Source organism: Amphibalanus amphitrite, unplaced genomic scaffold (genome assembly GCF_019059575.1).
Source record: "Amphibalanus amphitrite isolate SeventyFive unplaced genomic scaffold, NRLGWU_Aamphi_draft 000157F_arrow, whole genome shotgun sequence".
NCBI classification, from domain to species: Eukaryota; Metazoa; Arthropoda; class Thecostraca; order Balanomorpha; family Balanidae; genus Amphibalanus; species Amphibalanus amphitrite.
In genome coordinates this window covers 366,263-390,674 of record NW_024881652.1, presented here as the reverse complement: position 1 = coordinate 390,674, position 24,412 = coordinate 366,263, and the positions used below count along the sequence as shown (strand labels likewise).

General features: G+C 48.1%; 1 protein-coding gene across 1 annotated transcript in view; it reads right to left on the bottom strand.

Moving 5' to 3' along the window:
• Nucleotides 1–1,829: 1,829 nt before the first annotated feature.
• The window catches only part of LOC122383169, a 164,754-nt gene continuing 142,171 nt past the window's right edge, over nucleotides 1,830–24,412 (bottom strand). The window contains exons 14-21 of the mRNA XM_043369339.1: nucleotides 20,160–20,364; nucleotides 19,571–19,716; nucleotides 11,450–11,698; nucleotides 9,528–9,671; nucleotides 7,472–7,676; nucleotides 6,859–7,004; nucleotides 5,537–5,672; nucleotides 1,830–2,841 (exon numbers count right to left, since the gene is read on the bottom strand). Coding sequence (XP_043225274.1) covers nucleotides 5,581–5,672; nucleotides 6,859–7,004; nucleotides 7,472–7,676; nucleotides 9,528–9,671; nucleotides 11,450–11,698; nucleotides 19,571–19,716; nucleotides 20,160–20,364 — 1,187 coding nt within the window. The 3' untranslated portion in view covers nucleotides 1,830–2,841; nucleotides 5,537–5,580. The remainder of the gene's footprint in view (nucleotides 2,842–5,536; nucleotides 5,673–6,858; nucleotides 7,005–7,471; nucleotides 7,677–9,527; nucleotides 9,672–11,449; nucleotides 11,699–19,570; nucleotides 19,717–20,159; nucleotides 20,365–24,412) is intronic.

Here is a 24,412-nt window from a genome sequence, read left to right as displayed (position 1 = left end):
ATGCGAGTTTCACTTTAACCTGTCTTTTACCGTGACATTAATGACCCCTTTTACTTACCATCTGACTAAGGACACGTAATAGCCACGAATTGTCTGTGGAGTGTCTGCTGTGGTCAAATACAAATACAAATACAAAACGTAAAATGACGGACCTTCCGGCAGCCTTGCCGACGCACGCTTGTAACGTTGCCATAGCGTCCTGACAACGTTGTACACCATAACTTACCGAAATGCAACGTTTTGACAACGTTGAACCAACGATATCCATGAGCTGGGCAGGACCCTGAAACCCAAGACAACTTCACTGTACCAAGTTCTAGCAGCGCCCAATTTTTACGACCTTTGGGTCACTGACTTGACCTGTAAGATCAACCAATGAACTAGGTCATGGACAAATCTGCGTAGAATCGGCCTCCTCTCGACACATACAATATGCTCGTTTTTTCGCGAAGCTTTATTTTCGTTAGCAAAGTAGGTATCGCTATCCAACATTGTTATCTGCCGTTATCGACCGTTAACCCAGTAAACATGCCGACGTCGGCCCGACGTCGGCCGACGTCGGGGTGACGTCGGCAACTCGGCATCGGCATGCCGACGTCGGCCCGACGTCGGTCCAACCTCGGCACGACGTCGGCTGGATGTCGGATATGCCCGCATGTTCCGACGTCCAGCCGAGGTCCAGCCGACGTCGGGCCGACGTCGGACCGAGATCAATTGCTGAGGTCTAGCCGACGTCGGGCCGACGTCGGGGCGACGTCGATCCGACATCGGCCGCTGTTTTGACCGTTAAAATAATACAAAATGCATGTTTCATGTTTCATAAAGAGCTTCTGTATTCAAAATATCCTCAGGAAACTCAAATCTTCCTCCACGCCGCAACCCCCTGATCCGGACTGGACGGGAAACTTTATCCCATTTGGGATTGCCCGTAAGCCGAGCTCGCCCGTAGCCGGGTGCGGTGAGTGCTTGGGGGCTGCTCGGCCTATCCTTTGGTCAGGCTCAGCCCCGGCAACTCACCAGGGCCGGGCCCAGTTCATATAGAAAGGCCAGTCGGCAAGTGTCACTTTGCCAAAGTGCCACTTATCAAAGGGACACTTTGGGCAACGTTGGTGCAGGTGTGTAAGAGTGGCTATATGAATCCATTGTGGGGTCGCCCTTTCCAATTAGTGTCACGTAACAGCAATGGGACCAGGGACTCTATATGAACTGGACCCAGGGTGCTCGCCAAGAAGACCAATGTCTCCATCCTATGACCCTACCGGCTCTGAAATGGTCTTGTCAGACCGAAGGGGCATAACCTAACAAAACAAACCTAATTCGTTAGCTGGCTGCGTGGTGTAGTGGTTAGCGCACTAACCATGCGTTCGAATGACACGGGGTTCGAATCCCATCGCCGGCTGATGCTTTTGGCGTGTTGTCCCAGTAAACATGCCGACGTCGGCGACTGGGGGGCTCGAATCCCGCCGCCGGATGATATTTTTGGCGCGTTGTCCCAATAAACATGCCGACGTCGGCCCCGTCGGTCCAACGACAAACGATCTCGTCAACCTCGGCAAATGATCTCGGCCCGACGTCGGCTCGACGTCGGCTCGACGTCGGCTGGACTTCGGGTGGACGTCGGAACATGCGGGCATATCCGACGTCCAGCCGATGTCGGGCCGAGGTTGAACCGACGTTGGGCCGACGTCGGGCCGAGCCTCGGCCCGACGTCGGGCCGACGTCGTCATGTTTACTGGGAATCTACTGGATATTGCCGAAAAACGGTTATGGGCAGATTCTGCCCCCCCCCCCCTCCCCACCGGCGAGGGTCAGCGTAGCAAAAGAACGCATGGAAAAAAAACGATAGAACTTGCATGTATTTATCGTGAGCAATCTCAAGCAGCAAAAGCATTCTCATGTGAGTGAAGTATAGAACTGTTGTCCTGTAAGAAAGCAAAAAACGCGTAGCAAAATTACCTTTCTCCGATACAGGTGTCCTAAAAGTATGTCTCGTTTGCATACTTTCGCGCTCATACATCATTCACACATTTGTAGACAATGTGGAAAAAGCCACTTATCCCTTATCCCTATAGCCGTGCATAATATCGGCACTTAGCCATTAATTACACTTGTTTCTCACGTCAACCAGTTTCTATCCAATTTACACCCAACAGCAAATTTCACAGCACACGCCATGTGAATGTACAGTCTCTCACGAAAGTACCGATACCCGGTAAATGTTAGGGGCGGTGAACCGCCGGCTAAACTCGCCCGCCCCCTCCTCCCCCCCCCCCCCCTCAGCCATCGTCACCCATCCCAAGGTCAGGTGGTTCGGTGGCTCTCAAACTTGGCAGTCATCCCTCGGTCGGGTTTGTTGACACCGCCGCACGGTGCATCGATACGGAGACACTGAGCGCACTAATAACTATTCAGTTTTCACAGGCGTCGTTCGAAATGTAAAGGACATATGGTGCGTTCATTCTATCGATTCCGTAGAGCAGGGTGCTCTAACGGATAAGGCTGGATAAGGCAGCATGATCATCTATCTGTGCATCTTATCCATATTTGTATTCCCTAAGTCACACAATCTCTAATATTGCTCACATCATTTGAATGATTTTCACCGAACTATCACGTCATTGTTTCTCATCATACATGATACAGAAGACACATAAGCAGAAGCAGCGTAGTAAGAACGAGCAGGCGTTATGTTCGACCCCACCGTGTTCACCCGGTGCACGCTGATGCTGAAGGAGCGCAGCTTCACCAGCTCCCAGTTGGTAATAAAGCCCGGCAGACTGTCGTCCCATTTGTCCGTCACCTCGGCGTCTTGTGATGAGCCAATCAGAAGGGGGAACGAGCCTGCCGGACGAGGTAGGTATGACGTCATTACTACGACTATTAGTTTGGACTATAAGTAATGCCGTATTGCCGCATTCTTTTGTTAGCTTATATAGAAATACATTTTTAAATAAGTATGTCTTGAAAAAAAAAAACAAGCTAACCTAACCTTACTTGTCCAAGCAGTATTGTTGACAATTTGTAATAAGAACATTCTCCTTTCACAGTGGATTGTCACATAGGCGCTCTCTCACGTGGGAACGTGAGGCGCACAGTGACGTCAGCAGAGGAATTAATGGAGTATGAAAATAAGTGACGTCATCACAGGTCTCCAATGACATCTATAGAATGCAGTTTGGGGTATATACAAGTGACAAGAACAGACAAAATGACAAAACAGTGATGTCACTGAGACGTGGAACAAAGTGACGTCACGGGAGTAGTACGGTAAGGCATCTCATCTCGGGCAGTGACCTTCAAGTCCACCGCTAAATACTCAGAACTCAGACCTCAGAGTGAAATCTATTTGTTCGCATTGCTTTCGCCTTTCCAAGATATTGGTCGCAACGACCAATCGCTTAGGTGCGTACTAATTGATGACAAAATGTTGTGATGTTAACCCTCGCCGGCCGAGGGGGGGGGGGCGGGTGCCGCCCCCCCCCCCATAGGGTTTTTTCGCGATAGCTCCGAACACGCTGGCGATAGAGAGCTGAAACTTGGCATACCTGACCTTTGATCCAAGCCACATCTTTTGACACCAACCGCATTTTTGGGTCAGGTCAGGTCACTGACCTATGACGTCATAAGTGAACCTCTGCACGGTCTTCAGATGTCGCAACTTCGCAACGCCCTCACTGCCAGAGGAGATGTCACAGGGAAATGAAACTTGCAGGATCTAGTATCCATTATGAGTCTCACAACTTGTATATCTCGGATTTTTCCTAAAGGTCATATGAGGTCAGGTCATTTTCGTGACCTCACCATTATAAGTCAATGGGGAAAAATGAAAACTGCTATTCTGGCGCCGGGAACGATCTCCAACTATCTCAAGCACACAGAATCGTGATTTGATGCACTCCTTGCAAGGTTAGATGCGTCACTTTTGCAATGTTGACCTTGCGTGACGTCATTTATGACGTCATCAAGGTCATATTAGTTTTTCGTCAATAACTCTTGATCAAATTGAGCTAGCGAGTCGAGAAAGCCACCAATGGACTCAGGAAGACCTGCCGAATCGAATGATATGCGACATGACCTCTTTCGACCAACTTCGTGACCTGGGGGTGCTGACCTGACCTTGACCTGAGGTCAACACCCAAAGTTGACCTGACCCGGACAAAAAGTATATCATTCGACGCGCCTGAGCGAGGCGAACACGATGCTGCCAAAATCGCGGCTCTGCGGCCGTTTTTTTTGCGAAGTTATTCACCAAAAACTGAACCGTACCCTGGGGCACTTGACCTGACCTCAGAGGTCACCGGTTGACCTAGGACCTTAAAATCGGGTACCAATCTCTGCGTCTCGTAACGGCGCACACGCTCGTTTTTCCGCGACGCGCTAGCTCCACCAGGGGCGAAACGGCGAGGGGGGGGTCGTACCCGCCCCCCCCCCCTCGGCCGGCGCGTATGTAGAAAACCAATAGGTCCGGCGAGGGTTAACCCTCGCACGACCAGGCCATTTCTCATAACACGAACGACCAGGGGGGGGGGGTTGTTACGACCCCCCCCCTGGCGTTTCGAAACGGAAGGTCGTAGAGCTTAGCGGAAAAAACCAACGGATTGCTCTCAACGAGATCTCGCGATTGGTGGTATATTTTTTGGTCCTAGGTCAACATTTGACCTACTTTTGACCGGTCAAAGGTCAAATTTTCGGAAAAATAGACTTTTTCAACTTTCGGCGGCGATTACGGCAAAACGGTGGGAGATATCGACTTGAAACCTTCACTATCGTGCTCCTTGATCAATTCTCTATCGTTTGGTACCTATGTATTTCGTTTCCCTAGCTCTAAAAATGGCGCGTTGGGAGCGCCGGAAGTCGGCAAGGTCACAGTCGGCGGCAGAAATTCGAAAAATCAAAATTTAATTTTTTGAAATCTGATTGTATTTTTGGATCTGGGAGGTCCATTTGCTCCCTATAGAAGCTAATATTGCTGCATATTCCCATTGAGGTGACAAGAATTAGCAAAATAGTGGTTCGGGCGCTTTTCAAAAATATTACCGGACGCTGTTCCTCTTGTGACGTCATAACTCCGTGACCTGACCTGACCCGGTCAATTTTCTTGCACCACACGATAGCCAATGCTTGCCCCAACATGCATGGGAAGTTTCATCATGATCCATCAAACAATGTGGGTAGCACCGGCAGAAAACCTAGGGATTCGGCGCACACGTTTGGTAACTGTCGGCCGGAGGCTGTACCTCTTATGACGTCATAACTCCGTGACCTGACATGACCCGATCAATTTTTTTCGGCAAAAGATGCGCAAAGGTTGCCCCAGAGGGTATTGAAAATTTCAGCCCGCTACGACAAGCCGTTTAGCGTGCACTTGGAAAAAACCTCAGGGGGGGGGGGGTTGATACACCCCCCCCCCCTAGGCGTTCTAGGGTTAAATGTTCTACCTACCCTCTGCCGTTGCCGTGTCATACTGATATCGCATGGTGAGGATACGATGGTGCTGCCACCTAGTTTGGAAAGTGCTGCCACCTGGTGTACTCACCGAGAATGATCACCGCTGACACCGCTGTAGGTGTCGGCGAGTCGTTACAAGTGATAATCCCATCTAGTGTTTGGGCCCCTCACAACCTCGATGCTGCCGGTATGAGACGGTATGTTCAGCTTGTCATAAACGGCTCCTGCGGATAAGACAACGAAATAGAGGTTACATTACAAATGACAACTCATACAGAATGAGGAAAATTCATTCATAGTTCAAAATAAGTACGAAGTACGAACTAAACAAAGTTTCGTTTAACGTGATATGATTTAACACATCACCAACTTTGGACTTCTGATGAGACGCCTCAGAATGGCAAAAAACAGCACGGGTGAGCACATACTGTCTCATGCAGTAACTAAATGCAAAAGTAGGTACAGCTATATCAACCAGACACAAATGGTCATGCTGGATAGGTTCATTTATTTTCACAAGTCCGACACCAGTCTGAGTCACAAAACTGGTTTGTGGTATATATCTGCGTAAGCCCAATTCAGCACCAAAGACATGTAACAATGACAGTACCTACGTGAACTCTATGTAGTTACGTCCCGGGTAACCACATGAATATGGTAGTTCCAATCACACAACTGCACACTGTATGTAGTACCTTATACACAGAGTTGCACAAAAAACAGTGAAGACCACAAACGGTGAAAATGCCCATAACACCAATTCATACCACACACCGCGTCAGAGCCCAAGCCAAAAGCCATACCAATTACCTACCTAAATATGAGTGACGTCATCTTACTATACCGGCTAACCTATCATTAGGCATCAGCTAGTGCTTGGTATGCCCATGCTCGAACAACCATTCACGCCACACATGAGGGCAGGGCTGCGGAGTCGATGGATTTTCGGCGACTCCGACTCCGACTCCGACTCCGGCTTTCAAAAACCAGCTCCGACTCCGACTCCGACTCCGGGCAGAATTGTCGACTCCGACCGACTCCAACTCCAGACTCCGACTCCGCAGACCTAGCAGGGCTGCGGAGTCGACAGATTTTCGGTGACTCCGACTCCGACTCCGGCTCGGGTTTCTAAAATCGACTCCGACTCCGACTCCGACTCCGGTCACAACTGTCGACTCCGACCGACTCCGACTCCGACTCCGACTCCGACTCCGCAGCCCTGCATGAGGGTAGACTCGAATCTACATATGAATGACATCACTATACTGTTTTATCTGTTGTGACGTCACATCAGCGTTATATGTTCATCTCCACCCGTTGATAGAGTGTGCGACAGCGGCTCCGAGGCCGGTGGCTCCGAGCAGTCCGTTGTGGGACTGATCAGAGACGCTGGGCGGCGCCGTCACTTACCTAGGACCTTGAAACTCAGTGTTCTCGGCGTGCCGTCATCGCGTTTCCCCAGGTCTGCCCGGACCAGGGCGTCCAGAACCCTCTGACTGAGCTCCTCCTTTGCGTTAAAATTCAGCCACTCCAGTTTCCGACAGGTAACCGCCAGTCTGCGACAGATCAGGACACAGGCCAGTCAGCGACACCAGCCGGCCGACCGGCCGTCTGGAGGGGACGGGTCCGGTCTCCACAGGGCCAGTTCAAGTCAGGTCCGCTCAGTGGTCCCGGTCAGGGTCCGGCCCTGATGCGCCAGCTATAGTGCCAACTACTATTGGTCTATATGCTCGTTAGCATGACACTGACAATACATACCAAGGCTCTAAGCACAATGCATGGTAACAGTGTACACATGCAGACAATACGTGGTGGCATTCATTGGTCCCGTCTATCTAGAACTGGCCTGGGTCTGGTCTGGGTCTGGTCTGTGTATGGTCTGGGTCTGGTCTGGGTCTGGTCTGGGTCTGGTCTGTGTCTGGTCTGGGTCTGGGTCTGGGTCTGGGTCTGGGTCTGGGTCTGGTCTGGGTCTGCTCTATGTCTGGGTCTGATCTGGTCTGGTCTGAGTGTACAGCTGACTGACCTGTTGACCGCTGTGACCGGTATATCCGTACAGAGTACATATGGCTGTCCCAGCTGCATTTTACGCAGCTGGGAGCAGCCGTGGAGGGCGGCCAGTGAGGCGTCAGTGATGGCGCCGGACAGAGAGCCGTCAAGTGTGACGTCTTCCAGGCCGGTGAGGGCGGACAGCAGTCGCTGTAGGGCCCCGGCAGTGACACGCGGGCAGTCTGGAAAGCACAGGCACATACAGACATGGTAGGTGAATGGCGTGGGAGCTGCTACGCTACTCGCTAGCACGTGCTGAGACATAGCCAGGTATGACACTGCATGCTGCATACGAGCTGACTGTTAATATTGAGCGGTAAATAGTGATAATGAACACATTTAACCCGCGCCCTGCTGGGGGTCCTGGATTTCCACGCCCTGCTGGGGGGGGGGGGGGGGGTGTTTGAACACCCCCCCTTCTAACTCGGCTCCTGGGCCACGTAGCGATACGCGGAAGGCGGCGTTCGAAAGAGCGTCAAAAATAATGAGGAAATCACTTCGGTCAATTTTTTGGTCAGGTCAAAGGTCAGGTCACCAGAGGTCATTGAAGGCAAAATTTCGCCGATTTCCAGGTCGAATGTCGACAATTTCCAAGAAGCCAACGCATAACTCGGGAACCAATAGAGATACAGCGCCGCGGAAAAGCGCATTCGATAGCCCTATTCACGCCCTTTCTGAGTAATTCTCTCAGATTTGACCTAACGTCAACGGTTTTGCCTGCAGGGGGCAAAAACTGCAAAAATAGCCGATTTTTTCGGAAACAGTTTTTCTGCAATAACTTTTGACCCAAGCCTTGTACGAGCTTACTTTTACCGGCATCGTGTTCCTCTCGTTAAGACGCATCGAATGAACTATAACTTGACCTTGAAAGGTCAACTTGAAAATTTGACCTCAGGTCAAGGTCATGACCTGACCGGAAAGGGTCATGTTGCATATCAGTCGATCCGTATCGTCGAGCTGAACACATCTAAGGCGTTTTCATCGCTCTAGCATGCCTCTATCAAAAGTTATTTGCGAAAAACTGTTAGATACCATTCGTGACCTAAGATGACCTCAGGGCATAAACAGGGGTCACGGACACCATTTTCATGTTCAGTGTGTCTAAACCACTTGTAATTCAGTGTTTGGGAGTGTTTATAATGTCTTTCGTCCAAAGGAGGCGCATTTCAATTTTCTCCCATTGACTTATAATGGGGAGGTCGCAAAATTGACCTGACCTTAGGTCACCGATATCAAAATTCTGAGATATACATTTTGTACATGTTATTGCTCTTAGCAATGGCTGAAAGTTTCAAAGCGATCGGTCACTCGGTGTAGCTATGACACACATTGAAACTTTTTATGAGGTGAGGTCACTTCAAGTGACCTGGTGACCTGACCTTGAATGACCTTGGTCTGAAATTTTCACAACATGTGTAGAATTGATGTATGATAAGGTGTACCAAAAACGGCGGCGCTCCGCGCCGCCGTTTTTTAGATATTCGCGAAAAACCACAGGGGGGGGGGGTGTTCAAACACCCCCCCCCAGCAGGGCGCGGGTTAATATTATTTGTATGTATATTTGTGTATATGTAAGTTCGTATGCATGTATGTATGTACAGTTTATGTATGTATCTGCAAAGAAGTAGCTATACACGCATGCATGTATACCTATATGTATATGCATTATGTGTACAAGTAATGATGCCTACTAATGAAGAGCTGCCAAGCAGAAAATGAAACAACACATCCACATAACTGGTGATTGGTGATTGGTTATGCATTTATATGGAGCACTCACCACAGGTCGCCAACACCATGTTGGCGACACACACACCCCACGGAAATGAATATCGACATATCCGTCATATCCGTCATTTACGTATATGATATACCAAATATACCAGCAAAAGTATCTGACATGACTTTTACTCTTATCACAGTTCGTGCTTCACCTCTCCCCGAACGGTGTTGCCGTGCTTAGTTGGTATATGGTGTTCGTCAGTATACCCAACCACACATAACGATAACCTGTCCGTGTCACCGCCACTCACTGAACATATTCAGCCCGGTAACCCGTGGTCCCAGCTCCTTGGACAGCTGGTTGATGACGTCATCTCCCGCCTGTTGTATGACGACCTCCAGCCCATGGTCGGGCTGTCGGGCCAGTGTCAGCGGCTTCCCCGTCTCCCCCGGTCCTGTCGGAGTGAGAGCCGCGTCAGCTGACTGCAGTCGGACGGAGCTGCCGCCGGGTCGGGAGGCCGCTGATACTATGGTATCTAACAACGATACAGCCGATACTGACACCAACACAGCCGACTCGTCACTGATAGGAATGAGTTTGGCAATGTCTGTTGTATACAAGCACACATATTGTTATACCTACATAGCTCAGCATGGACCATGAACTATGAACAATAGAGATTGAACACTATCGACGATGCTGTCAAAACTATCTGTAGGTATTGGATGTCAGGCCATGATCAACATTACGCGTCGGTTTCATATGATCATTTGTAGAGCATGTGGTCTTCAAAACAACGTCTATCATAATTTTGACAAGAGTTACAGTGAATACGCATTACACATTTTACTGTGATGATGCCACTGCCCGCTAAAACACTGTTTTTGTGTGTAGATTAACCCGCGCCCGGCTGGGGGTCCTGGATTTCCACGCCCTGCTGGGGGGGGGGGGGTGTTTGAACACCCCCCCTTGTAACTCGGCTCCTGGGCCACGTAGCGATACGCGGAAGGCGGCGTTCGAAAGAGCGTCAAAAATAATGACGAAATCACTTCGGTCAATTTTTTGCTCAGGTCAAAGGTCAGGTCACCAGAGGTCATTGAAGGCAAATTTCGCCGATTTCCAGGTCGAATGTCGAAAATTTCCAAGAAGCCAACGCGTAACTCGGGAACCAATAGAGGTACAGCGCCGCGGAAAAGCGCATTCGATAGCCCTATTAACGCTCTTTCTGAGTAATTCTCTCAGATTTGACCTAACGTCAACGGTTTTGCCTGCAGGGGGCAAAAACTGCAAAAAGAGCCGATTTTTTTCGGAAACAGTTTTTCTGCAATAACTTTTGACCCAAGCCTTGTACGAGCTTACTTTTACCGGCATCGTGTTCCTCTCGTCAAGACGCATCGAATGAACTATAACTTGACCTTAAAAGGTCAACTTGAAAATTTGACCTCAGGTCAAGGTCATGACCGGACCGGAAATGGTCATGTTGCATATCAGTCGATCCGTATCGTCGAGCTGAACACATCTAAGGCGTTTTCATCGCTCTAGCATGCCTCTATCAAAAGTTATTTGCGAAAAACTGCTAGATACCATTCGTGACCTAAGATGACCTCAGGGCATAAACAAGGGTCACGGACACCATTTTCATGTTCAGTGTGTCTAAACCACTTGTAATTCGGTGTTAGGGAGTGTTTATAATGTCTTTCGTCCAAAAGAGGCGCATTTCAATTTTCTCCCATTGACTTATAATGGGGAGGTCGCAAAATTGACCTGACCTTAGGTCATCGATATCAAAATTCTGAGATATACATTTTGTACATGCTATTGCTCTTAGCAATCGCTGAAAGTTTCAAAGCGATCGGTCACTTGGTGTAGCTATGACAGACATTAAAACTTTTTATGAGGTGAGGTCACTTCAAGTGACCTGGTGACCTGACCTTGAATGACCTTGGTCTGAAATTTTCACAACATGTGTAGAATTGATGTATGATAAGGTGTACCAAAAACGGCGGCGCTCCGCCCCGCCGTTTTTGAGATATTCGCGAAAAACCACAAGGGGGGTGTTCAAACACCCCCCCCCCCAGCAGGGCGCGGGTTAATATTACATTGTATATGGTATCGGATCGGCTAAACATTACAGCCCACATGCATGGCTGCAATCGCAATACCTACCTACTAAGCGCTGTCCTCACCACACAGCAGTGTGATTAGGTACAAGTTTCATCAATGACATCTCACCGTAAACGTCCAGGCGCCTCAAGGACGGCGGCAGCAGCCGCAGCCACCGTCCCGTCGAGTCAGGAGGAATGGAGACCGTGAGCTCCTCCAAGGTTCGGAGGGACTCCAGCAGAGCCGTCAGCTGCTCATCACTATGGCCCGGTGGAAAGATGAGCTTCAAAGATGAACCGCAGGATTTGTCGTCCCTCAGTCTTAGTACTTTGATGTTGCCGGTATCCGACGGTATGATCAGTTTATCATAAACAGCTTCTGCGGGTAAGACACCAGTAAGATGGGTTACAAATGACAACTCATACACAATGGGGAAAATGTTTCTCATATTTCGATGTACGAAGTACGACTTAACGAGCTTTGTTTAATGTGGTATAACACTTATCACAAGTTCGGACTTCTGATATGACGCCCCATAATGGCACACACATCACATGATCGGTTGAGTACGTCATGGTCCATGCAGTAACTAAATGAGCAGTAATCGCCACGCACTTTGAGAATGTGGATCGTTCATGATTGTTCAATACAATACAGGGTGGACCAAAAAGGATGGAAACATTTTAACCCTCGCATGTGTAGGGGGGGGAGGGTCGGATGGACCCCCCCCCATGGTTTTTCGCGAATAACTCGCGTAAAAAGCGGCCGGTCGCGACGAAACTTTCAGTACCCTCGCATTGATCAATTTTACACCTACCCTGAAAATGTCATGACCCTGACCTAAATGACCTTTGACCTGTGACCTCTTTTCCGAGACCATGTTTGGCCGGAATCGCGATTTCGCGTATGTCGGCTCGCACTAGCCGCGTGTTTGCAAGCTTTTCGTGGTTTCAAACCTTCAAACATGTGATTTGATGTTACTCCCGTGTGTGTCAAGGTCACCTGAAGGTCAGGTCAGGTCATTGACCTTTGGTGACCTCGGGTGACCTCGGTTCACTTTTTCGAGTTTTACATGTTTCTAGGCTAGTTTTTGGAGCTGAATTCGAATTTAGCAACCATTTGAACATTTACGAAGTAGTTTTGGTGACTTCGTAACATGTTACGAAGCTGTCAGAGGCGGTTGACACGTACTACGAATACCCGTCACGACGCCTACTGGTTGACCTGACCTGACCTGACCCGACCTGGTCTAAATGCTTCAAGACATCATCTGTGATCAAAAGTAACACGATTTTCGTGATCAGCACCCCGAAAAACCCCTTAGCAGCCACACTTTACGACTTTCTAACAGGTCCCGATTTTCCCGACCTTGGGTCATTGACCTGACCTGGAAGGTCAACCAATGACCTAGGACCTTAAAATTGGGTATCATCGGCTTCCTCTCGTCACGGGCAACACGCTCGTTTTTTCCGCGAAGCTCTAGCTCGATCAGGGGCCAAACGGCAAGGGGGGGTCCAACCGACCCCCCCCCCCCTACACATTAGAAGTGGCAAACGCCGCACACATGCGAGGGTTAATTAAACTCGTATAAAACATGTATCATTGCATGCACGTGACTGGGAATGATACCAAACAAGAGTACATTTCGTGGAAATTCATAATGGCATCACTCTCATATGCTTTCTCTCGTTTTCAGTCTCTCACAGCAGATGTTCGAAATGACCACCTTCGCGAGACAGGCACAGAGCGACCAGCCTGGCTGCTGACACGATAGCCCGCTTGTATGGCTCACACAGCCTTGTTGATCGCTATCTTCAGTTCAGAGGCTTTCTGAAGTCTGAACCTTCCTTGTAGACCTGGCCCTTGAGATGACCCCACAGTAAAACATCCATAGGGGTCAGGTCGGATGAGCAGGTAGGCCAGTTCCGACTGGCACCGCGGGATATCAGCCGGTCACTGAAGTGGTTTTCGATGCACTTGAGCGTTGTTTTTGCGATGTGAGGAGGCGCACCGTCTTGCTGGAACCACATAAGGTGTATGATGAGGCTGCCATGCTTCGTTTGGACTCACTCTCAGAACTTCCTCAGCGCCGCCTGGTATGCGCTGTTGATTGACGGTCACGGTGTCGCCGCTCCCTTCCTCGAACCAAAGTGGACCCACGATTCATTTTCCGCTGAGGGCACACCATTGCGGTGACCTTGCTGCTGTGCAGTGACTTCTCTATCATCTCATCTCAAGGGCCAGGTCTACAAGGAAGGTCTCTGTGACCTGATGAAGAGAGCGATCACCAAGACTGTGTGAGCCATACCAGCGAACATGTGTCGTCGGGCTATCGCGTCAGCCACCAGACCGGCCGCTCTGTGCCTGTCTCGCGAAACTAGTCTCTTCGAACATTTGCTGTGAGAGACTGAAAACGAGAGAAAGGAGATGAGAGTGATGCCGTTATGAATTTCCACGAAATATACTCTCGTTTGGTACCATTTTCAGTTACATGCATACAATAATGCATGTTTTATGCGAGTTCAAAATGTTTCCATCCTTTTTGGTCCACCCATGTACAATACAATACAAAAGTAGAGCTATCAACCAGACACGAATGGACATGCTGGATAGGTCCATTTATTTTCACAAGTCCGACACCACAAAACTGGTTTGTAGTATCCACTGGCGGACCCAGGGGGGGCATTTGGGCCAATGCCCCCCCCCCCCGCAGCGCCCGAAATCGACGAAAATTTGCGGTTTTTGAGGAATAAAACGAAAACTAAACAACTTTTATTAGGAAAGGGTTTGTTTTAACCCGGCAGTTGCTGGGGTATGTCGCCACCCGCCGTTTGCTGGGGGGGGGGGGGGGGGCATAGACCCGGGAACAGGGGGGGCAGCGGGGGCGCTTGCCCCCCCAACTTGGGAGCTGAGGGGGCGGCGCCCCCTCAACATTGAGGCAGCGAGAAAAGGTCTTTCCTCCCTTTTCCGGACTTCTTTCCTTCTTGTTTCCTTTATACATCTAAACATCAACACACGGCATTTTCCTTGCCATCTGAATGGTTTCTGCTGATACAGTATCGATTTGACAACATCTGCTATTGTCATCCCGCTTTGATTTGGGCCTGACCTTGGCCATAAGCTTGGCAGGCCAGTTTTATACTGGACCATTTTGAGTCAACTTTGAGAAATGCATAACGTACAACGGTGGCAAAATCGTTGCTATAGGTATAACACAGTTTACCCGCTCCGGGTGTGAGGGAGGGGTGTGGGGCAATGAGTGCACTGACGTGGCGCCCTCGGTATGGGATGGGATGCATGGGATACATTAGAGGGCCGGTATGGGATTAAAGCTCAGCGACACTAAGGGCTTATGTGGTGCCTTCGGTTATCGGCAGCACCCTCAGAATCACCGGCGTAGGGCGCTCAGAGCCGGCGGTAAGGGGCCTTTACCACCAGGTGCCGCCCACACCAGGTGCCGGTGTGGGCGCTCAGAGGTGCTAGTGTGATTCTCTCAGAGGCGCCGATGAGGGTCCTTACAGGCGTTGCTGTGGGCCCTCATAGACGCTGGTGTGGAGCCGTTACAGACGGGTGTGGGGGCTTTAGAGCTGCTGACGCGAACTCTCTACAAGCCCGCAGGGGGTCTCAGTGACCGGCAAGGGGTCCTTAGGCCGGCAGAAGAAGTCCTGTGGGGTCCTTAGAGACCGGCATGGTACTGTCAGACGCCGGTGGGGCCCTCAGACTCACCGGTGTGGGACCCTCAAAAGTCACCAGTGGGTGGCCTTCAGATGCACAGGTGTTTGTTGGGTCCTCAGAGCCGCCGATACAGGGCTTAATTTTAATAGGCACTGGTGTAGGCACTCAGTGTTGGGGGTGTGAAACCCTCAGAGACACCGGTGTGGGCCCTCATAGGCGCCGATGAGGGCCCCATAGTTGCCGTTATGGGGCCCTCAGAAAAATAAGTCTGGGACCATCACAGGCGGGAAATGCCCCTAGAACTGGCCCCTCATAGGCCGATAAGGACTCTCAGAGGAGACCACCGAGGTGCCCTGAAAAGGCGCAAGAGGCGCTCAGAAGCCGGCGTGGGGCCCTTATGGAGATCTTAGTGTGGCTATTTAGGGCCCATGAGGTGCTCTAACGAGCCACATGGGGCGTCAGCGGTTTGACCTTCAGCGGTCAAATGGCGCCGCAGGGCCCCTCGGAACCGAAGGTCCCTTTGAACCCGATGGGGGGGGGGGGGGGTACGTGTCCCCTTAGACCCCTAGCTACGCCACTGTTTCATATGCATCATGTCAGGTATTTTAGGCTCGCCCCCCCCCAACTTGAAAATCGTTCCCGGGCCCCTGGGGGGGGGGGGCGTTAAACGCCCCCAGCCGATAACTCGAGAACCAACTGGCGCAGCGAAACACACGAGGCGGCAAACGAAAGAACGCGACGAGACGCTTCAGATGAGTACTTTAAAATTGAATTTAGACGTCACAGGTCGGGTCAAGGTCACGTCAAACACCTGAAATCGGGCTTTCAGTAGCATGGACTTCAGAACCTCGCAATGGGCGCCTCTCGTCATAAACTCTCTCAAAACGGTGCACAATCCTTCATATAAGGCCTACAAGAGTGTCAGCTCCATGTAGGGGTCAGTCAAGCATAGGTCAGGGTCAAGGTCAGGTCAACCGGGAAGGCAAATATCCCCAAAAACCAAAACTGATATTCGCAGCCCGTGACACATGTTGTATGTGTAATTTTGGGCGTAGAACACGATGGTGACATTCATTTTATCATATGTGTACGTGTTTGGTTCAAAAAGTTCAATTTAGGAAATGCATGTATCATGGTCGTGAAGTAGTCACGAGTAATTGCCAAGATTCAGTTCAAGATTTTTGAAAATGCGGAACCATAATGAAAAATCGAAGATAACCATTTGATTGTTCGTAGTATTGGCAGTCTAATGGCGTTTACGGCATGTCTGTGCGTCTATTGTCTATTCTGTGATTTTATATGATTTTTTGAACACATGCCGTTTTTGGCCGAAAACTCAGAAATCATGACGTCACTAAAACCTCGATATCTAAAAAAAAATCCTACCGATTTTTTTTTTATTTGTCACAACAAACTTCAATCAATTCCCTACAGGTACTTAAATTTTGCCGTTTTTACGCTATAGCGCGGCGATAAAAGTGGGGCGTTTAACCCTCGCCCATGTAGGGGGGGGGGGGGGTTGGTGCACCCCCCTGAGGTTTTTCTTAGCTACACGCCGAACCGTTTCAGATAGCCTGACCAAATTTTCAGTACCCTTTGAGGCATCGTTTGCGCAACTTTTGGTATTTTTTTGTCAAGGTCATGTCAGGTCACGGAGTTATGACGTCATAAATGGAACAACCTCCGGCCAGATTTACGCTAAATTGGAGATTGCTTCACATTGGTATAAATGCCGACTGACCTGACACACTGATGGATTGTTTTAGAATCACAACTGGCTGATATGACATTGGCACAATGTCCGTTGAACTTTTGAAGGTTACTCAAGGTCAAGGTAAGGTCAGTGACCTCGGTTGACCTGTAATGACTTATTGCCACTTGTATGCCTTTTTGGAGTATTTTGATGCCCTGAATTCGAATTTGCTATCCATTTCAGGCATCGTCGGTTGTTTCTTGTAGTTCATTTTGGGTCAGGGTCAGGTCAGTGACGTCACACGCCTGACGTGACCCAATGCACAAATGACCTTGCAGACTTCCGATGCTCACAACGCATCATTTTTAGAGTTATGACATCGAAACACACACCAAACGATAGAGAATTGATCGAGGATCACGATAGTGAAGGTTTTAAGTTGATATCTCTGACCGTTTTGCCGCAATCGGCGCGGAAATCTAAAAAAGTTAGATTTTTCAGAAAATTTGACCTTTGACCGGTCATAAGTAGGTCAAATGTTGACCTAGGACCAAAAAATATACCACCAATCGCGAGATCTCGTTGAGAGCAATCCGTTGGTTTTTTTCCGCTAAGCTCTACGACGCTCCGTTTTCAAACGCCAGGGGGGTCGCACCAACCCCCCCCCCCCTGCATGGGCGAAGGTGGCAAAACACCGTTTACGGGCGAGGGTTAACGCCCCCCTCCCCCCAGCAACTCGCAGGTTAAGCTGCGTAGCAGTGCCTAAGGAACCGAAATTCGATGAGTTTTTGGAATTTGGAGATTTTTTTTTTGGGGGGGGGGGGGTATGCCCCACCCGCAGCATCAAAGATTGCCTTTCTGGATCCGCCAATGATAGTATCTATCTACGCAAGCCTAATTCAGCACCAAAGTCATGTAACAACGAACGACAACGAAGACATGTAAGACATAACAACGAAGACATAACAACAACGAAGACATAACAACGAAGACATGTACGTGAACTGAGTATGTGGTAACGTCCCGGTAACATGAATTCAAATGAATATCGGGCATCAATATGCAAAAATGATCAATAACATGGCAGAAATGTAAAACTTTTATTGTAAAATAGGCCAAATATGAGAATGAGCTTTCGCTTTACAGCATCATCAGATTCATTATTTTGTGACATTTAAAAATTCTAGCTTAAAAGAATATCGAGCATTAACCCGCGCCCCACGGGGGGGGGGCTATTTATAGCCCCCCCTCCCGTTTTTCTGCAATAACTTCCAAACCGCTTGACGTATCGACGCCAAACTTTCAGTACCTTCGGCTGCATCAATTTGACACCTTGTGTCAAAATTTGAACTTCGTAGCTACCATAGGTCGGCCGGAAATGACGTCAGAGTGACGTCATGTTCGGCCGATTTCGACGCAAAACATTGAACCACGGCAATCGCTCCCAAGGGCTCAGTTTTTAAGCTAGATTCAAGTTCTTTGCATGAGAGGACTCAGAATAGACTGCGCTATCAAACTGTTATCTCAGATTTTGGAAATTTTGAAAATTTTGAATATTTTATATAATAAAATTCAAAATTTACATTTTTACATTTTTTTCCTTTTTTTTTGACTTTTCGAAAAAACCGGAATATATGTGATAGAACGCGTTATTATGACTAACTCTAGCAAGTTTTAGCTAAATATCTTCAAAAATGGCCAAGTTATACGCATTATTGCAAAAAATTCACAATTATAAATTTTTCAAATCAATTTTTCAGCACGTATTTGACATCGTACACCAATATAAATAGCACCATCGTGTTCCTGAGCTCAAACTGCATCCAATAGACACCTTTTCTGTTGAAAAATTATAACTTCAAAATTTGACCTTTTTTTACCTGAAAGTGACCTGACCTAAGCTAAATTCGACTCAAAATGACCTCGAATGACACAGACGACATCAAATTCGAAATTTTTGGCCTAAGTGGACCATAAAACATGTGTCACGTGACCGACGCATGATATAATATTTTCGTGACCTGTATGACCTGACCTTGACCTGAAAATCAAAGTACAAGTTTGGTACCCTCAGGGTATCTAGAGCATCTGTTCACGAGTGTGTGAACCAAAAATGAGCCTGATCTGACTTGTAAGACGGCGGCCAGAGCCCAAAACGCGAACAAGCAAAATGCTAATAATTTTTTCTTTGACCTGACCTGTGACGTCATCGGTGACCTCAAGGTCAATGAAATAAGGTTTCGCTCGACAGTTTTTCCGGGGCTATCAGACGCCGTTTGAATTTTGACGATCGGCCCAGTAGTTTCGGAGTTAGGAGGGGGGGGCTATGAATAGCCCCCCCCCCCCCCAGTAGGGCGTGTTATACGCAGACCCCAGTGGGGCGCGGGTTAAAAGAAAAGAAACACACATTAAAAGAATATCGGGCAGTTGCAATCACACACTTGCACGCTAATACCTTGTACACAGAGTTGCACAAATAAACAGTGAAGACCACAGTACAGTGAACATGTCCATACCATCAATTCATACCACACACCGTGTCAGAGCTCAAGCCATACCAATTAGCTACCTAAATACGAGTGACGTCATCTTACTATATATCTTACGTCATCTTACTATATACTGGCTAACCTACCACAGGTATCAGCTAGTGTTTGGTATTGTTCATACATGAACAACCATTCACGCCACATATGAGTCTAGACTCATATCTATATATGAATGACATCACTATCAGTTTATATCAGTTGTGACGTCACATCAGCGTTATGTGCTCATCTCGACCCGTTGAGAGGGTGTACGACAGCGTCTCCGAGAGGCCGGTGGCGCCGTGCCGTCTGTTGTGGGACTGATCAGAGACGCTGGGCGGTGCCGTCACTCACCTGGGACTTTGAACCTCAGTGTTCTCGGCGTGCCGTCATCGCGTTTCCCCAGGTCTGCCCGGACCAGGGCGTCCAGGACCCTCTGACTGAGCTCCTCCGTTGCGATAAAGAGCAGCGCCTCCAGTTTCCGACAGGTAACCACCAGCCTGCGACAGAACAGAACACAGGCCAGTCAGCGACACCAGCCGGCCGACCGGCCGTCTGGAAGGGACGGGTCCGGTCTCCACAGGGCCAGTTCAAGTCAGGTCCGGTCCGGTCCCGGTGAGGGTCCGGCCCCGATGCCGTGCGCCAGCTAATAGCTATAGTGCTTACTACTATTGGTCTGTATGCTCGTTAGTGACAATACATACCAATCTTTTAAGCACAATGCATAGCAACAGTGTACACAAACAGACAATGCATATAGCATAGCGTCATGCATTGGTTTGGTCTTATCTAGGTAGAAATGGTCTGAGTCTGGTGGTCTGGATTTGGTCTGGGTCTGGTCTGGTCTGGGTCTGGTCTGGGTCTGGTCTGGGTCTGGTCTGGGCTGGGTCTGGGTCTGGTCTGGGTCTAGTCTGAGTCTGGTCTGGATGTACAGCTGACTGACCTGCTGACCGCTGTGACCGGTATATCCGTACATTGGTCCACTCTGTCCCCCAGCTGCATTTTACGCAGCTGGGAGCAGCCGTGGAGGGCGGCAAGTGAGGCGTCTGTGATGGCGCCGGACAGAGAGCCGCCAAGTGTGACGTCCTCCAGGACGGTGAGGGCAGAGAGCAGCCTCTGTAGAGCCCCGGCAGTGACACGCGGACAGGCTGGGAAACACAGACACATATAGACATGGTAGGTGAATGGTGTGGGAGCTGCCACGCTAGCACGTGCTGAGACATAGGTAGGGATGACACTACATGCTGCATACGAGCTGACTGCTAATAGTGAGCAGTAATAGTGATAGATAGCATTTTTGTAAAGGTGTCAAATTGATGCCCAGGAAGGTACTGAAAATATGGCTGCGCTGCGCGCCGCTGTTTAATTGCTATTCAGGAAAATCCACAGGGGGCCATATTGGCCCCCTGTGGGGCGAGGATTAACAATGTAACGTAAAACTTACCAAATGTCCCTTAGTTTTTAACCCGCGCCCCGTAGGGGGGGCCGATATGGCCCCCCCTGTCCTTTTCGGTCGATATCTCCTAAACGGCTGGAGATATCGCCACCAAACTTTCAGGACCCCTCCGGGCATCGATTTTACACATTGTGACCAAAAATTTTTCCAGAGGCTATAATAGGTTGGCCACAAATGACGTCAAAATGACGTCATGTTCTGTCATTTTCGACCGAAAAAAGACCTTCGCGAGAAGACCTGTCAGGCCTACAGCTTTGAAGATACAAAAAAATGATCAAGACACAAAAGGTGTAGAATTGACAGGGCTACAAAACTGCTGTCTCGGATTTTTGAAATTTTTGAGTTTTGACCCCCAAAAATCAAAAATGCATTTTTTTGGATATATAAGCCGAAAAATCCAAAAAGTTTTTTGATTTTCGAAAAAAACCGGAATATATGTGATAGTACCTACCGTCTTCTATCTACATACCAAATTTCAGATCGATACCTCGTTTTTTTGGCCAAGTTATAGCGAAAGAACTGTTCAAAAATGATGACGTCAAATATTCAAACTCAATTTTTGGCAATTCTAGACCTCGTAGAGCAAAACAAAGACCACCATTGGACTCCCCGTGACGAGCTGCATCGAATCGATACCCATTTTATGCAAAAATATCAACTTTGAAATTTGACCTAATTTGACCTGACCTTGACCTGACCTTCACCAAAACGTGACCTAGGCTGGCCCCAAAGGCTACCTAACCCACATAATCGCATTTGTCATGTAAAATAGACCATAAAACATGCATCACACGACACTTTCATAATGTGACCCCCGGTGACCTGACCTCGCTGTGACCTGACCTGGTATCAGTGACCTCAGATAGCAAAGTATGTGTTTGACGAACAATGTACCATCGATGGTTTTCAATAAATTACCAATTTACTCGATTTCACAACACATTTCTTGAAATGCCTGTGAACGGTGAAAATCTGACCTTTGACCTGACCTGTGACGTCATCGGTTTGACCTAGGTCAATGAAATTTGGTCACAAGGTAGTTCCCGGGTGGGGCTATCGAACGCCGTTTGAATTTTGAAAATCGGCCGGTAACTTTCCGAGATCTTAGGGGGGGGCCGAAACGCCCCCCCCCCCCCTACGGGTGGTAGGGTCCGCCGGTAGCCCTACGGGGCGCGGGTTAATTCCTATAGACTGGTTGCCACTGTCATGTCGGCCAGCGTAGGCCGACATGACAGTGGCATGTCGGCATACGTTGTCCTAAAACAGGACAACTTGTCAACTAATCATATCAGCAACAGGATTCAGTCTCTATTCAAATATCTTTGAGCCTATACCAATAATCAGCATTAACCCGCGCGGGCCCGGGAGGGGGGGGGGCGTTTTTCGCCCCCCCCCCCTGGCGAATTTTTGCGATAGCTCCCGAACGCTTAGGGATAGGAAAGCATAACTTAGAGTACCTTTTCTCCCATCAATTTGACATCTTCTGAAGTAAAAAATTTGGACCTAGCTCCCTTGATGACGTCACAGGGTCCATTTTTCTAGACCCCTGCACGACAAATTTCGGCGTTACAGACGCGAACTTCAAATAGCTGCTAAAATAGAGTTTTAGAGATAAAGACAAATTACGAGCACGGTTGTGTATCATTTGACCAAGAAAAAAAATAGGTTTGGTGACCTGAGGTCAGAGGTCAGGTCAACGACCCCCGAGCTGTGGTTTTAGTTTTTTGCAAATAACTTCGACAAAAATGTTCCTAGAGCTACGGCAGTGGTACCAACGCATTCGGCTTGTCAAGCCGCGTCGAATGATATATATTTTGTTTGAAAAGGTCAAGTTTTATCTTGACCTAATGTGACCTCGAAGATGACCTTTGGCTGACCTTGACACATGAAAGGTCGTTTATGATGGATTCGTACCCGCTGATCACGAATCTGGCATCTATTTTCCTCTAAGCCTTCATTTAGAGCCTCCGGATGGCAAAATTATCATATTTATCATTATATACTAACTACAGGGTGTTCAAAAAAAAAGTGAGCCCCCTTACTTATATTGCTTTTATCTCCAAAACCGTACGTCCTACGATAATGAGAGACCCCTTGTTGGAAAGAACGGTCAAAATCGGTTCTAGTAGGCTACCTAGTGTGGCTCTGAATGATTACGTATTACACCGAGAACGACCAGAACAAAATGTGTTGCCAGATCGGGTGAAACACGGCGACGGCGGTAAACGTGTACCTACTGCTGACGGCAACGCATGACCGATATCGGAGTGGTCAAAATACTGGTTGAACTAGGTCATCCATTCAGTGTTCAATTTTCATGATAAAAGTTCATGTGCGAAGAATGAATAAAAGCACGTGAACTGAAATATGCGGTCAGATGCGAAGAACTTTCAACCATATCCGATACCGTTTAATGTTTCACCAAGAGTTTGGTATTGAATTGTGCTTTTCACAATGCTGGCCGTGTTGTGTGAGATATGTAACGGAATTACGGCCTATCTGGATGGAATTTGATTGTTCTTTCTAATGAGTGGCTTCCCAAAGCTGTAGGATGCACGGTTGCAGAGGTATAGTCGATCTTAGTTGGGGGGCTCACTTTTTTTGGAACACCCTGTAGAATCAGTGAAATAGCCTCTAGCAAGGATACTCTTCTGTGACCTTGACCTTTGAGCAGCCTTGTATCGTACGATGAACCACAAGTAGAGACCTGATAAGCCTCAAAACATTTAAAAACATATTGGAAGTTACCACGCAATATGTACACAAAAGTGCCAAGTTTGAGGTCAATTTAGAGCATGACCTTGACCTTGACCTTTAACCCGCGACCGCCTGGGGGGTCGGATCCGACTCCCCCTCCGTTTTTCTTGAATAACTCAAGAATCGCTTACGCTATCAACTTGAAACTTGGCATACCTTCTCCCCCATCAATTTGACGTCTTTTGTGTAATTTTTAAGAAAAAAATTCAAAAAATTTGAGATATATCGATTTTAGTGATGTTACTACGTGGTGTTTTTAGTTAAAAAGTGGTAAATGTTTAAAAAATCGCCAAAAATCAGCGTTTAAAGCAAATTGCAAATTAAGGACCTAAATAGACGCAGCTCAACGAGTTCTTTAAAATGGCTATCTTGGATTTTCCATAAAATGCGTTTTTTTCACCCCTAAAAATTCAAAAAACTACATTTTTTGGAAAACAGCTAAGAAAATCTAAAATTTTGAGAATTTTCAAAAAACCGAAATATATGTTATAGAGGTCTATTAGAAAATTACATGCTCCAAATTTCAACTTTCTATCTTGATTTTTGACCCCCAAATTGTAAAAAAATAGCTCCAACATGCATAGGGCATGGTGACGTCATAAGCATTTTCGTGAATTAGAGGCACTTCTGAACATCGCATGTGAAAACAAATGGCAGCACTAGATTCCTGGGACAAAGCTCGTCTAGAAACGTGCATTTTTTATGTCAAAAATAAAAAGTTGAAAAATTGACTTTTTTTCTCAGCCCTCGTTTAGTTATGAATGGTATAAACGATTTTTATGCTTTCAATGCGCACTTATCACCAGCACAGTGACTTGGGGTCACATATAACCATTACCATCGAATTCGGCGTGAAAAATAAGCCATAAAACATGTATCGCACGCCCATGTAGCAAAAAGTGAAAACCGTGACCTTTCGTGACCTGACCTGACCTTGACCCTAACTTAGTATGACCTCTATACTTACATGGTACCTTCACTAG